This window comes from Eucyclogobius newberryi, unplaced genomic scaffold (assembly GCF_026437365.1).
Source record: "Eucyclogobius newberryi isolate DKJ021-1_F unplaced genomic scaffold, fEucNew1.0.hap1 SCAF_5, whole genome shotgun sequence".
Taxonomy (NCBI): domain Eukaryota; kingdom Metazoa; phylum Chordata; class Actinopteri; order Gobiiformes; family Gobiidae; genus Eucyclogobius; species Eucyclogobius newberryi.
In genome coordinates this window covers 4,696,165-4,711,848 of record NW_027316167.1, presented here as the reverse complement: position 1 = coordinate 4,711,848, position 15,684 = coordinate 4,696,165, and the positions used below count along the sequence as shown (strand labels likewise).

At 44.8% G+C, this 15,684-nt stretch overlaps 3 protein-coding genes across 3 annotated transcripts in view; 1 reads left to right on the top strand and 2 right to left on the bottom strand.

Annotated features, from left to right (window-relative positions):
* ttc17 (tetratricopeptide repeat domain 17) overlaps nucleotides 1-2,188 on the bottom strand; it is a 29,438-nt gene extending 27,250 nt beyond the window's left edge. The window contains exons 1-2 of the mRNA XM_072464979.1: nucleotides 1,997-2,188; nucleotides 517-606 (exon numbers count right to left, since the gene is read on the bottom strand). Of these exons, the coding sequence (XP_072321080.1) occupies nucleotides 517-606; nucleotides 1,997-2,170 (264 nt within the window). The 5' untranslated portion in view covers nucleotides 2,171-2,188. The remainder of the gene's footprint in view (nucleotides 1-516; nucleotides 607-1,996) is intronic.
* Nucleotides 2,189-5,856: 3,668 nt separating this feature from the next.
* On the top strand, nucleotides 5,857-11,751 carry traf6 (TNF receptor-associated factor 6). The gene is made up of 7 exons (XM_072465404.1): nucleotides 5,857-6,170; nucleotides 6,869-7,019; nucleotides 7,503-7,664; nucleotides 9,224-9,295; nucleotides 10,460-10,537; nucleotides 10,685-10,987; nucleotides 11,060-11,751. Exons 1-7 carry the CDS (start codon nucleotides 5,857-5,859, stop codon nucleotides 11,654-11,656), a joined length of 1,677 nt encoding a protein of 558 aa, XP_072321505.1. The 3' UTR covers nucleotides 11,657-11,751.
* Nucleotides 11,752-14,821: 3,070 nt separating this feature from the next.
* Nucleotides 14,822-15,684, bottom strand: part of trpm5 (transient receptor potential cation channel, subfamily M, member 5) — a 39,309-nt gene continuing 38,446 nt past the window's right edge. Inside the window, exon 22 of the mRNA XM_072465495.1 lies at nucleotides 14,822-14,958. Coding sequence (XP_072321596.1) covers nucleotides 14,822-14,958 — 137 coding nt within the window. The remainder of the gene's footprint in view (nucleotides 14,959-15,684) is intronic.

The window sequence follows — 15,684 nt, the reverse complement described above, 5'->3', positions numbered from 1 at the left end:
TCACATGCAATGGTATTTATGTATTTATTTATTTATTTGTCTATGGGAGTTTTTATTTATAGGAGATCTTCTACTGAAAGTGTTTTTCAGACTTCCTATAAGTGATCTGTTCTTTTCCTCTGGATCTACCTCTGTATCTTCCTACCAATGAAATTTCCCCATGTGGGACAATAAAGGACTATCTTATCTTATCTTATCTTAAAGTTTCAGATCTCTGGGAAGAGGCATTTTGGTGCTTTTGAACTTTTTGTATCAAAAAGTATATTCGGAACAAGTGATCCAAATATGTGCCAACTGTGCCAAACTGTTACACTACAATTGTAGCTCCTCTATGATGATAAAAAACACATTTTGATGTTTTGGAGACCACAAATACCCATTATAACTGCTAAAAACAATGTATTTTTGGGGTATAATAATAATAATAATAATAATATAATATGATAATCAAAAACGTCACTTTTGGAAAGGTTTGATAACTTGTGCTGGGAAATCAAAGTCAGGCTTTTAGTTCACCTCGAGTTTTTTGAGGTAGTTGACGCGGGCCTCTTGTCTCATGAAGATCACCACATCATGAGGATGCTTCAGGTTCAAAGGGGAATCCACCTGGAAGAAACGGGACAAAATCAACCCTCACTTCAACACGACGACGCAGTTTATCTCAAAGACCGATCTCTTCTGTAGAATAAAGCTCTGCCATTGCTCTGGACTCAAAACGACTGGAGATCAGATGTTTCAAAGGTCCACGGAGATGCATCAGCCAAAACAATATGACGATGTAAACAAAAGAGCTGCTGGTAAATACATTTATCATTGTCAGAATACTTTTGAATGAATGCAAAGTTTAGTTTTTAGCATCTTAAAATCTCCATTGGTTTATCTTATCTTAACATGAGGCCACGACGACGCGCGACCACACAATCCTGAGGTCCATTACTACTGAGATGAACAGAAATCCTACTTTTTAAACATAAATCTCAACTATAATCGCAAAGCTTGTCAGAAAAATAGCAATTCCCCCCCCCTAATTTTTTACGCTTTGTGGGTCATCTGAGGTCGACCAGTGTGTCAGAGCCTGCTTTGTTGTCAGCGTGACTTTGTGAACTGATAACAGCTCATTCAGTGTTTCCTCACAGCTTTATACTGAGATTACAGAGGCAAAAGTCATCCGAATCTCAATCACGTTATTTAACACACGATAAATGTGTTATGTGTTCTAGTTAATGTGTTAATAACTAGAATATTCAGACAACCCAACAATTGGATCTTAATTTGAGGTTTACGCATCATTTTAATAATCTCATAACATTTTAAAGTTACTTATGATATCAATTGCTTTTCTGATACATAAAGTTTGCCCCCTTTTTCCTCTTAATGTTCCTCGTTACAAACAGCACGGACAGAAATCACATTACTATTAGATGCAACCTGCCGTGGTTCCATGCACACTTAGAATGGGCTTTACTGTCACATTTGTGGAGTTCTATAGTTATATTAAAATGATATGCAAACAGTAAACGGTCAAATGATCCAACTGCTCACGTCAGACTTAGCGTTTTGCGTGTGATTTAAATAAACGTTAAGGTCCAGACATTAGATGATCATCAGATGTTGGTGTGCGTAAACATTGCACTGTTTACATGACATTTCATTCATGTGCTGGCTCCATAAATCGTGTAGTGATGATCAGTTTATGGTGCACATTGTCTTAGAATGACTGATAATAACAGCTTCATTAGAACACGATGACATTTGTTAACTGTGCCACCTTAGCCAAGTAACACACATATGAGCACAGTAGCACATGTAAAATCATCTCATTGACTGTGTTGTTAACTCGTCATTAAACCGCATTCCTCCACACGCTCCGCTGCCGCGACACGAAACGAAAGCGCAAAACCGCAGCGTTTACGTGAAGTAGCCGGAGCCGCTAACGTCAGTGTCAGTGCGCGGAGCTAGCGCCGAAGCTAGCGCCGAGGCTGGAGCTGTCACAGACCTGCTGCTGGATCTTCCCGTCCTCCGTGACCACCCAGTGGGTCGTGGCCCCGGCGGAGTCCACGGCCACGGCCCACACGAGGAGAAACAGCCTCCAGCGCAGCGGTGTTTTGGGGACAGAGGAGATAGAGCCGGGCACAGAGTCAGGAGAGGTTTTCCTGAGCTCCGCCGCCATCTTTGTTTTAGTATTGCTTTGGTTTGAGCGTCACGTGCGGCGTCCGGCCACAGGGGGCGCTGTGGGCGTGGCCACGAGCGGCTTTATCCTAACGCGAAAAGAAGAAACACTGGACAGAACCATCTATTATGAACATAATCCACAATGAATAAAACTATACAATTCTACACAAATGTATTTGCTCTTTTTGAATGATTTATGAATTAACTGGGCAGCCAATCTCAATTCCCCATTGTGTGGACAAATAAAGGCTATTTTATTTATCTTAATGTTTTGATATTGAAACATCTTTGCATTATCAAAAAAGAAAGAAATGCTGATACATTTGCCCAGCACAGCATGGAGTTACAGACTAGTAATAACAGACTAGTTATAACAGACCAGTTATAATATACTAGTTATAATAGACTAGTTATAACAGACTAGTTATAATAGACTAGTTATAACAGACTAGTTATAATAGACTAGTTATTACAGACTAGTTATAATAGACTACTTATAACAGACTAGTTATAATAGACTAGTTGTTTCATTCATATTTTTCAGCAATAACAAATGTAAGATATAATGTCATACGGCATGTGGATCAGTCTAAACATTCCAATCATTTCCTTGGATACAAGCAGGTGACATTTAGCCCTAGTGCCAAATGTGGCCCTTAAACAAGTTTTTGTTGGCCCTCAAGTCCTCTGCTGAATTGATGCAAATGTGTAAACGTTGTACTTTTAACAGCAATGTTAAGTAATTCTACCCCTGAACCCTTCATTGGTTGAAGCTTCAGTCTTACTAAAGGTGCAGTGGCTCTGTCAAAGTCATGTTAAATGCATCTGTAAAATCCAAAGCATTAACCATAATCAGTGGCCCTCTGCTTTGAATACATGGCGCTCTGGGCAAAAAGGTTTAGACTCCAATCATGTTCATGCAGTTGACTGTCAGATCCCACAAATACTCTTCACATGCAGTGTGCCCAGAGTGCCACACACTCTAACAATGTGTAGTATTCGTTTAAAGAAACATCTCGATTTACATTTTGTTTATAGCTAATCACAATATTGATCTAAATGTCAAACAGAAACAGGTCCATTGACTTCCTGTTCCAAACTGCAGAAGCACCGCTCCCTCATTGGGCCAGTTCACTGGACCAAGCAGCAGATTTTAAATATAGGCCTATGTGTGGGAAAAGGTGACATTTTTTAACCCAGGGTCTGAATTTGTGATTACAAGTAAGTACAGAGCATTGAGCGACATTTGAGACAACCGTAACTCACCGGTCGGCCTCACAAACTAACCCATACCGTGGATCTACAAACATTACTCGCACATGAATCAAAATACAACATCATAAACATAATTAAAAGCTCATAAAAGTCCTCATTTGTCCCTGTAACGAGCACACACGCTGCAGTTTGTGTTGCACCTGCAGTGGCGGCAGTTCGACGCGCGGACAGCAGGGGGCAGCAGCGGCACACCGGAGCCCTGCGTGAAGAAGACAAGTGATCACGTTCATGTAACAACCAGGAAATCCACAAAAACAAAAACTTCACACTTTCGAGGTGAGTTGGACACATTTATTGCTCCGTGCCGTCATTAAACAGCATAAAACCCGTTATGCTTCTGTCGTTTGGCGCGCGAGCTCGTGCACGGGGACGCAGATTGTGCAGATCTTTGTCTCGGGAGGTGTTTAAAGTTGTAAGTTTGTATCTGAGAGAGGTGGAGTTCCGCATGAGGAGAGCTGCTCCCTGCAAACATCTGTAACCTGCGGCTAATGCGTGCTTTATTACGGCTGATGCAAAGTGCAGATCCGCGTTTGCATTAGGACACGTCCACCTCCGGTTTCTGACTAACTTTTTCTGGTGTTCTGCGACTTGCACCAGAGGCTCCACTTCCTCTACCTTAAATGTACCTGATCATCGAATTACACACAAAGAACTGTCATGTTTGTGCTGCTATTGCGAATTAGACTGTTAAGACATTAGACACTATCATCTGTGAGGTTATTACAACAAATACACAGGTTTACTCAAGTATTTGTCCAGTAATAACTAAGTAATTGTGCAGTATTTATCAAAATGGCTATGTGAACTTGCACATACACCCAAATCTGATTATGATCTGATTTCTGGAGACTAATGTACCTACTGACCATAAAAGGACCATGATCAGAGAGAAATCATCTGACCTGCATCGGATTTGGCTTTGTACACATCATTTTCGTAATCAAACCACTCCAGAAAGACTCCAGAGCATAATCAGGCTTTGAGTGGGCATGTAACGGTAATCTGATGTGAGTAACCTGATTTCTCTCTGATTATTCACACACACACACGTTTAATCAGATAATTGAGACGTAAACTACAGTAGTATCGAACGTTTGAGCGAGTATCGATACAAAAGGGTTTGGAGTTGATGATTCATTATAGTCCATTGTCTAAAAGAATAGTTTAAAGTGTAAAAGTGTGATAGTTTTACTCTAAATGTCCATTGATTTACTGTCACTGATCACATTTCTCTCGTGCATATGAATTAGTGCTGCAGAACAGAGTGTTTCAGGAGGTCTTTTGTCCTAAATAATAAAGTATCCATCTATTGCTATGTAAATACACTGTAGTAATTATAATGTATCTGTCTATAGTGCAAAAAAAAAATGAAATGGATTACTGTAATTGACTATATTTCAAATTAAAATGTGGGAAAAGACTCAGAATTGTCTTTATTCAGTCTAAATTAGCCTTGATTTAGTCGTGGTTTATCTTTGTTATGTTTTTAAGATGACAAAGTTTCACCAATACTTTCTGATACTGATATGTTTTAATTTAACTGAAGTTATTGTGTCAGAAAATTGTATTGAAATATTGCAACGGTATCGATCTTGCAGTATTTATGGCCATATCATCGCACATCGCAATCATTTCCAATAAGGCTGCGCTATTTGGGAAAAATATGGTGATTTTTGTTGTGATTGCGATTAGATTTGCAACGTTGTGTTTTAATAAAAAGATTCTCTTCAAAGTTCACAATTCGAACACGTTTAGAAGAATTGACAAAAAGACTGACAAACACACATAATCCCGCGTATTTCAGAACATAAACTACAGTCTGAGCAGTTTTTATGCAGAATAAGACGAGATAAGTTGTTGTTTGTTGAGGAAATACATTTTAGAATTTGTGATTCGCTAATTGTCAATTAAAGTTCAACGTCGAAGCCCTAATTTCAAATACTGTGAAGCCCTAAAGTAAAAGCCAAACGTCAGATCTGAGTACTCTAGACATCTATGTAAATGTACCCTGTGTCAGAGGTGTACTTGCTTTTTATTACATTTCTTTTCAAATTCTGCCCTGTTTGAGTTAAGCGTTTCCCTATGAACCAGGCAGTGACCAGTTTGATCCTTTCTCCAAAAAGCCGCATTAGCGTTTGTTTTTATTTTTGTATCTTATAACCATTTTATAACGCGGTTCGCTTCGTTCACGCTTGTTGTTCACGAGGTCCTCTGAGCCTCACGAAAACACTCCGTTTCAAACATGGGACTGGTGATGTCATAGGTCGAGCTCCGAGGTCGTGTGTGCCTGATATAAAGTCATGTGCTTTTAGAGACGCTGTATCTTAAGTCCTACAACATGAGGTGCCAAAGCCGGGGTTAAAGGCCAATAACATGACAGGAAATGCATTATAAGTGTCCTTTAAACAGATGGCGTGCTACGACTCGTGTAAGACCGTGGAGGAGGACAGTTACTTCGACCCCGTGGACGGAGAGCTGTCGGATTGCACTCTGGCCATGCAGGAGAAGCTGGACCTCAGTCCGTCGGAGGGGCCCGGCGGTGGCGGCGGTGGCGGCGGCAGCAGCCTCCCGGCCCCGGAGCCGCAGCAGGGCTACGACGTGGAGTTCGACCCGCCCCTGGAGAGCAAGTACGAGTGCCCCATCTGCCTCATGGCCCTCCGGAACGCCGTCCAGACGCCGTGCGGACATCGATTCTGCAAGAACTGCATCGAGAAGTCCATACGGTAGATTCTTCCCCGATACACGTAGAATGAATCACTCAGGCAAAAAGCACGAGTCATGAATGAGTTTTATCTTCAACGTTCCAGCCACATTTCACCAGATTAGAGTTGATAAAACATATTGTGGTAATGCGTTTGCTGACGTGTTCTAAACCAGAACTAAACCTGGACTAAACCAAGACCAATCCAAGACTAGAACTGGACCAAACCAGGAAGTGCGAATCTTCCCTTAGTAACATGGAGACAGTTGAAAGAAAAGCTGAATATGATGATAAATAGTGTGTGTGCCTAATATATTGACTTATTTGAGTATAAGAGTGTTTTTATAAGTTATCTGTTTTTTATTATTTACTTTTGTGCCTAATCTGCGTTGCAACACTGGCATTTCCCCATTGTGGGACAAATAAAGGTTATCTTATCTTAGCTTACTAACTTATATGTTGATGTTTAGTCACTTTAAACTATTAAACTACATCTGTGACTTGTGCTTGATACAATCAGATGTTCATTTCAGCCTTTTCCAGTTGATTTGTTCTGGCTTCACGTGTCTCTGCATCAGAGGCCGAGGTTCAGATGATCTTTGTATTTGTCTGCTTAAATGTCCAGCCGCTGAAGACAATGATTCTGAATCTTGAGCAAACACAAAGCTCGTGTAGAATGTGTCTCACTTACATTGACCTTGTTTCTCTCTCTGTCGACAGGGACACGGGACAGAAGTGCCCAGTGGACAACGAGATGCTGTCAGAAGACCAGCTGTTTCCTGATAACTTTGCCAAAAGAGAGATTCTGTCTCTCACCGTGCGCTGTCCCAACCCGGGCTGCTCTGACAAGATGGAGCTCCGCCACTTAGAGGTAAACCAGGGCCACGCCCATCCATGGGTCACGCCCATCCATGGGTCACGCCCATCCATGGGTCACGCCCATCCATGGGTCACGCCCATCCATGGGTCACGCCCATCCATGGGTCACGCCCATCCATGGGTCACGCCCATCCATGGGTCACGCCCATCCATGGGTCACGCCCATCCATGGGTCACGCACAAGCCTAAGGCAGTAAATGGATTGGGCAGTTTAGCACTTAAGCTTCAAGAGTTGCACTTGTGGTGGTCCTGAGCAAGCCCCTGAGCGCTGCACTGCTCCGGACAGGTTGCCCCAGCAACAATAAAGATGGGTCAAATGCAGATAATTAATTAGTATACCTTAACCTTAACCTCGAGTCTGCCCGTGCAGTTTTCTGCTTGTTCTGCTTGTGCTGATCAGGCATCAGTGCAGTGCAATAGGACTGTCATACTTCTAAGTGTAGTAAATATGAATAATGATGTATGTGTTGTTCAGCCCCACCACCTGCCTCTGTGTGAGTTCTCCACCGTCTCCTGTCCACACTGTCAAAAGGCCGTGAGGAAGAGCCTGGTGGAGCAGCACGCAGCAGACGAGTGTCCACGCAGACCTGTGTCCTGCACTGACTGTGTGGCCTACTACATCTACGAGGACAGAGAGGTACCCTCACCTGAACCCTCACCTGAACCCTCACCTGAACCCTAAACCCTCACCTGAACCCTAAACCCTCACCTGAACCCTCACCTGAACCCTCACCTGAACCCTCACCTGAACCCTCACCTGAACCCTCACCTGAACCCTAAACCCTCACCTGAACCCTCATCTGAACCCTCACCTGAACCCTCACCTGAACCCTCACCTGAACCCTAAACCCTCACCTGAACCCTCACCTGAACCCTAAACCCTCACCTGAACCCTCATCTGAACCCTGACCTGAACCCTGACCTGAACCCTCACCTGAGCCCTAAACCCTCACCTAAACCCTCACCTGAACCCTCACCTGAACCCTAAACCCTCACCTGAACCCTCATCTGAACCCTCATCTGAACCCTGACCTGAACCCTCACCTGAGCCCTAAACCCTCACCTAAACCCTCACCTGAACCCTCACCTGAACCCTCACCTGAACCCTCACCTGAACCCTAAACCCTCACCTGAACCCTCATCTGAACCCTGACCTGAACCCTGACCTGAACCCTAAACCCTGACCTGAACCCTAAACCCTGACCTGAACCCTAACCTGAACCTAAACAATGAACCCTAAACCCTGAACCCTGAACCCTGAACCCTGAACCCTGAACCCTGAACCCTAAACCCTAAACCCTGAACCCTAAACCCTCACCTGAACCCTAAACCCTCACCCCTAACCTGAACCCTGAACCCTAAACCCTGAACCCTGAACCCTAAACCCTAAACCCTCACCTGAACCCTAAACCCTCACCCCTAACCTGAACCCTGAACCCTGAACCCTGAACCCTGAACCCTGAACCCTGAACCCTGAACCCTGAACCCTAAACCTTAAACCTTAAACCTTAAACCTTAAACCCTCACCTGAACCCTAAACCCTAAACCAGGGATGGGCAATTATTTTCCTCTAAGGGCCATATTTGAATCCAGGCTTGTAGTGGAGGGGCCGGGCCGCCATCAATGGTGTGAAAAAAAAATCCCCAAAATGAAATATCCATATTAAAATGTCCAGAATGGAGAAAAGGTGAAGTGGAGAACATGATACAGTTTTAATGGAGAAAGTGGTCACAACATTTAAAAAATCAAGACGTTTTACACATTTACTTTTATATTTTGCACAATTTTGCTTATTTAATCGGCAATTATGATCTTTTTTGTTTTGTTTTACAGGATAATTACTTTTGTTTTGAAAAAAAACAAACATATTTTATTTACAGATATTTTACATAATTCAGCACAAATGATTCTTTATTTGACGCTCCAAATCCAGTAAAATGTATTTTCTTTCCCGTCATTCACAAAAGAAAAGCAAACTTACTTATATTTCTGCTGGAACTTCAAAATTGTTGCTTATTTTGTGTTAGAACGAGTAAAAATAAATATTGAGAATGTGTAACGTCTGCTTCATTTGGCCTCAGTGTTTTACCGTTGAATTATTCAAATGGTTTTCCCTGTTTTTGTTCTAAATTAACCTTAATGTTTATGTCGCGGATCAAATGGTGAAGCATTTACCTCCCGATGTTTGTGTGGCAGGTTCACGAGCAGCAGTGTCCGTTTGCCAGCGTGACGTGTCAGTACTGCGACATGGACCTCCTCAGAGACCAGGTGAACGCACAAAACACAGACACACGGTCAGTACTGCGACGTGGACCTCCTCAGAGACCAGGTGAACGCACAAAACACAGACACACGGTCAGTACTGCGACGTGGACCTCCTCAGAGACCAGGTGAACGCACAAAACACAGACACACGGTCAGTACTGCGACGTGGACCTCCTCAGAGACCAGGTGAACGCACAAAACACAGACACACGGTCAGTACTGCGACGTGGACCTCCTCAGAGACCAGGTGAACGCACAAAACACAGACACACGGTCAGTACTGCGACGTGGACCTCCTCAGAGACCAGGTGAACGCACAAAACACAGACACACGGTCAGTACTGCGACGTGGACCTCCTCAGAGACCAGGTGAACGCACAAAACACAGACACACGGTCAGTACTGCGACGTGGACCTCCTCAGAGACCAGGTGAACGCACAAAACACAGACACACGGTCAGTACTGCGACGTGGACCTCCTCAGAGACCAGGTGAACGCTCGAAACACAGACACTACGAGCACCACAGGCGGAGAGCAAGAAAGGACAAACACAAGAACACAAGACATCTAATAAAAGGATTGATGCCCCATTTGATCAAAAATCTGTCTAAAAGGTCCATTTTTAATCAAGTCCAAATGTAATTATTTTTTTCTTTTTTCCTTTTTCTAATTTTTTTTACTATTTTCTTTTTTTTTTTTACAATTTTCAATTTTTTCCCCTATTTTTATTTTTTGTAATTCTTTTTTATTTTATTTTTTTCTTAAACATTTTTTTCTCTCTTTTTTCCTTTTTAATTCTTGCCTATTTTTTCCTCTATGTTCCTTTTTTTTTTTCTTCTTTTTTTTTTTTTTTTCATATATAAGTTATAATTTGAGTCCAGTCTTTGATTATTGGTTCAGTTTATGGCCCCAAATCTGCCCCCACGCTCCGAAAGTATCCATCCATTGTGTCCATGGCAGGAGTTTTGAGGCCCAGATACAGAATGTCTGTCGTTTTGTCCCTTTGTCTGTCGTGAATAATTTTTAAATTGTGTTTTTTTTTCACAATAATCGTAACACTAAAGTCAGAACGTAGAGACACTGAAACAGAGAACATAGACCAGGGACACACAAAATGTCTTTTATTAAACACTGACATTATTGTTTGTATTTTTATTATTTTTCAGATGGAATCCCACTGTGACACCGACTGTCCAAAGGCACCCATAATGTGCAACTTTAGTATTTTTGGCTGTAAGGAAAGGGTAAGGGAAAGTCCTTTAAATATGAACTGTACAAATCACAGAAAATACTGTCAATTTGATCCTAATATAAGGACAGAATGTAAATACACTTTAGTCGACCTTGCAGTCGACTGAACCCTGTTGAGTCCTCTCGTTGTTGTTCTGCAGATGCTGCGGCACGACCTGGCCCAGCACATGCAGGAGTTCACTCAGATGCACATGAGGTTCATGGCTGAGTTCCTGCGAGGCCTCAGTGTGAATGGAGCCAAGCCTCGAGCTCCCAGAATGCACTGTTCCTCCGCCTCTGTGGAGGAGCCGGGCCCCTCCACCTCTTGTGGAGTGCGAGCGACCAGCTGTAACGGCGGCCCCTGTCCGCCCAGCGAGGAGATGCAGCGGCTGCGAGGGATGGACGCCCGGCTGGTGAAGCAGGACCACCAGCTGAGGGAGCTCATCATACTCAAGGACACTCAGGTGAGACCGCCACATCATTCACGTCACAAAGACGCACTGTTGCCTGGATACGATGTGCTGTGTTGTCTGCAGACGGGTCAGCTGGCAGAGCTACGTCACAGAGTGTTTGTGCTGGAGGACACGGTGAAGGAGCTGGAGGCGCAGCAGTGCCATGGAGTGTTTGTCTGGAAGCTGCGCACCTTCTCTGGCCTGCTGAAGAACCAGAAGGCCGGCATGCCCGTGGTGGAGCACAGTCCAGGCTTCTACACCGGACGTCCTGGATACAAGCTCTGTCTGCGGCTGCACCTGCAGACCCCCAGCGCTCCACGCTGCGCTGACTACATCTCTCTCTTCGTCCACACCATGCAGGGCATATATGACAGCCAGCTGTCCTGGCCCTTCCAGGGCATCATCCGCCTGGCCATCCTGGACCAGGGGCCCGAGGGTCAGCACCACATTGAAACAATGGAGACCAAACCAGACCTGCAGGCCTTCCAGAAGCCCACCATTCAGCGCAACCCCAAAGGCTTTGGCTACGTCACCTTTCTGAGCCTGCACCAGCTGCACCAGAGAGCCTTCATCAAGGACGACATGCTGCTCATCCGCTGTGAGGTCACCCCTCGCTTCGACACTGGACACAGGGATATGTCCGCAGTCCAGGCCCGGGGCCCCGAGGCCCCTGCTGTCTGAGAAAGAGACGTACGTCCAGATTGTAGGGGCCCAAGCCTTCGCTGCACATTGAGCAGGAGTTCTGCTGCTGACCCTGTGATGCTTCCTGACGTTTGGACCATCAGCTCAAGCTCATTTCAGTCTCTGAAAATAGTTTTCAAAATGGCGTAAACACCAGACTCAGTTGGTGTTCGTTTGCAGGAGAAACTGAGCGGCTCCTTTAGCTCGATGTAAACGCCTTGTAAATGCTTTGACAGAACTTTGCTGTTACACATCAAGACTCTCACTAAATCATTCCCATGGCTAAGAACCAAAGACTGAAGACCGTTCTGTTGATCACCAAGGACCCCTGCTTGTCCTGCTTGTTCTGCCCCTTGCTTGTCCTGCTTGTTCTGCCCCTGCTTGTTCTGCCCCTGCTTGACCTTCTGACCAGACAAAGTTCTGGGACCCCCTGATATCTCTGGATGGCCCCCGGGAGTCCCACACATCTGTGCCCACTGCACTAAAGGGTCATTCTGCCAGATGCCTTGAAAGAACCGTTTCCCTGGTAAATGAATGTGAGTAGAGCTGTGAGCAGGAGCCAGTGTGAGGTGTGGGCCCTCAGGGGCCACGGCTCCACAGTTAGGCTCATGATTATCTCACAGGAAACATGAATAAATAGGACTGTAACAGTTTGAATCAAATGGTGCATTAAGGAAGTAACATGTGGCCACGGCACAAATGCACACTTTATGAATGATGAATGTGTTCCAGACTCGTGCCTCTCTGGACAAGAGGAAGTGTCTGTGGGTCAGAGGCTGGAGTTTATGGACCGAAGTGTTAATATTATAAGACTTGTGTACTTTACTGATTAAGGAAGTTACATTGAACACGTTTTATTGGCGACAATAAACAGGATCTTAAATATTTGTGAATCTCTGTCCACTGTAATATTCATCTGTTACCATGGTAATATAACGGTTCTGTTCATGTTCATGAGGCGGATCCAGACCGTTCAGACCTGGTGATGGTTTATCATTAGTGTGTAAAATGACTCTCCTCAATCACCAATGCATGTCAAAAGAATATCTGGACTTTGAACATCATTTATTGAAATTTGAGTGAAAAACAAACAAACAGAATATTAATGACACACTTAAATATTGTAAACATCAATAGTAAATGAAAAGACTCGATAATAATGAAGAGCTACTCGTCGATGTATGGGAGCTTCTTGGCTGCTCCGTACGTTTCGTCCGTGTCCTCTGGATCTCTGGACTTCTCTTTGGACGTTCCTTCGTTTGCACTAGTCAAACTCACTGCGAACAAACAAAAAAACTTCATATAGATGCAAAAAGTACATGTATAACTGAATAATCAAGCCCCCGATGACTTCAATGGACGAAAAACGCATGAATAATAAAGTACACGTGGTTCCTACATCATTTCAAAAGGATGTCGAAAATATTCAATGGGTTTAAGTTATCTGTATGGAAGATGATTAGTTTAATTTTAATGCAGGTCAAATCCAGTTTTAACTCTGGAAAAAAGCATGTTTTCTGAACTTTGCATTGTGCGTTTTCTGTGTTTTTCTCAGTTTAAGTTTGTCTCCTTTTAAATATTCCATACATTAATGTTCCCACGCTCAGATTGAACAGGAAACGTGGGAGAAGATCCACCTAACGTGTCAGAGAAGCTTGTGCTCATCAGAACGTTCTAGAATCCCTGTCGTGGAATTTGCAGTTTCTCCGTCAGATTCGCAGAGTCGTCGACCTGGTTTACGGTTAATTTTTATCTCCGTCTTCAGTTCGCGGAGCCGGTCCCAAAACAAACGATGATAAGAGTCAACATTTGTGGATTTTCTCAGTAAAACAGTAAAAGTAAGAGTTTACATGAGATTATGACGTCATCAAATCAATGTGAACGAAAAGGAGTTTAGCGTACCGTAGTCACAAAGATGATTCCACTTCCATCTGAAAGTCATTCTCAATCTGTGGACCTGCTCCGGAGTTTCCTGATAATCTTTTCGTCTTTTTAATCTATCTGCTGCTTAAATGACACCCGCAACTGATCTTCTTTGTTACCCTGACAGCCTCGTAATGGGCCATAAGTGTCCTATTTGCAGTGGATACTTTTTATTTTTACTTCACAATATTTGAGATCAGGTATCTGTACTTTCTACTGCGCTTTTGAATGGGACAAAGACATACTTTTTGTTTTAATTATTGTTTGAGACCAACTGGAAATTTGAGAAAACAAAAATATACGAAATTAAAACGGCTAAAAACATTAAGAAACCAATTATTTCTGTTGCACAAAAATCACTAATGCAGAGATGGAGATAAAGGAGCGTTGGATTCGATCGTCTGCGTCACTCACGTGGAGCTTTGGGCGCGTCTTTGCCACATTTCAGCGTGCTCTTGGCAAAGCACTCGGCCATCCAGGACAGCACCTCGCCACAGTACCGGATCTGAGGAGTCAAACCCACGATCAAACCCACAAGGAAGCCACGATCAAATCCGCGATCAAACCCACGATCAAACCCACAATCAAACCCCAAACCCACGATCAAACCCCAAACCCACGATCAAACCCTCAATTAAACCCTTGATCAATCCCACGATCAAACCCATGATCAAACCCCAAACCCTCGATCAAACCCTCGATCAAACCCTCGATCAAACCCTCGATCAAACCCACGATCAAACCCCAAACCCACGATCAAACCCTCAATTAAACCCTTGATCAATCCCACGATCAAACCCATGATCAAACCCCAAACCCTCGATCAAACCCTCGATCAAACCCATGATCAAACCCACGATCAACACTTGGAAGGAGACTCTGTTTACGTCGGCTGGAATGACAGAAGGGGTTTTTACTCACCTGTGTTTCTACGGCCACCAGCCGCTTCTCCTGGTCTCGGAAGCCGCCGGCGATTTTCAGCAAACTTTGCACCCTGGAAACACACAGACATTACAAGGAGTTACCGCGCGATCTCGAGCATAAACTAAAGGAATGTCATGTTTCTTCTTCTTTGGTGTTTAATGGAGGTTGTTATTCAAGCTTTATATTACCGCCGTGGTTCAAAGAAAAAAGATCTAGGCGAGGTAAATATAACAAAAAAAAAGGCTAGAACATGTTCCAATGACACAGTTATCGTCTGCAGCCTGTGTGTTAGACTCTGCAGTGTGGTCTGTGCGGGTCTCACTTGGAGGCGGTGGTCTTGAGCCTCTCCTCGCTGCTCTCCCAGTGCTGCCGCTCCAGTTTGGCCAGGTAGTTCTCCTTCTGCACCGTCTCCCACGTCTTCAGCTTCTGGTCCAGGCCCGGAGGCAGCTCCTTCTCTGCAACGCCAGAACACGCCTCTTTTTGTGTTTGAGAGAGCAGCAGTCACAGAGGAACACACACGCCCGACATGCTCGTGCCCGACATGTTCGTGCTCCTCGTGCCCGCCGACATGCTCGTGCTCCTTGTGCCCGACATGCTCGTGCCCGACATGCTCGTGCTCCCCGTGCCCGACATGCTCGTGCCCGACATGCTCGTGCCCGACATGCTCGTGCTCCTTGTGCCCGACATGCTCGTGCCCGACATGCTCGTGCTCCCCGTGCCCGACATGCTCGTGCCCGACATGCTCGTGCCCGACATGCTCGTGCCCGACATGCTCGTGCTCCTCGTGCCCGACATGCTCGTGCCCGACATGCTCGTGCTCCCCGTGCCCGACATGCTCGTGCCCGACTTGCTCGTGCCCGACATGTTCGTGCCCGACTTGCTCGTGCCCGACTTGCTCGTGCCCGACATGTTCGTGCCCGACTTGCTCGTGCCCGACATGCTTGTGCCCGACATGTTCATGTTCGTGCCCGACATGTTCATGCTCGTGTCCGACATGTTCATGCTCGTGTCCGACATGTTCATGCTCGTGCCCGACATGTTCATGCTCGTGTCCGACATGTTCATGCTCGTGCCCGACATGTTCATGCCCGGCACGTTCATGCTCGTGCCCGACATGTTCATGCCCGACACGTTCATGTTCATGCCCGACACATTCATGCTTGTGTCCGACATGTTCATGC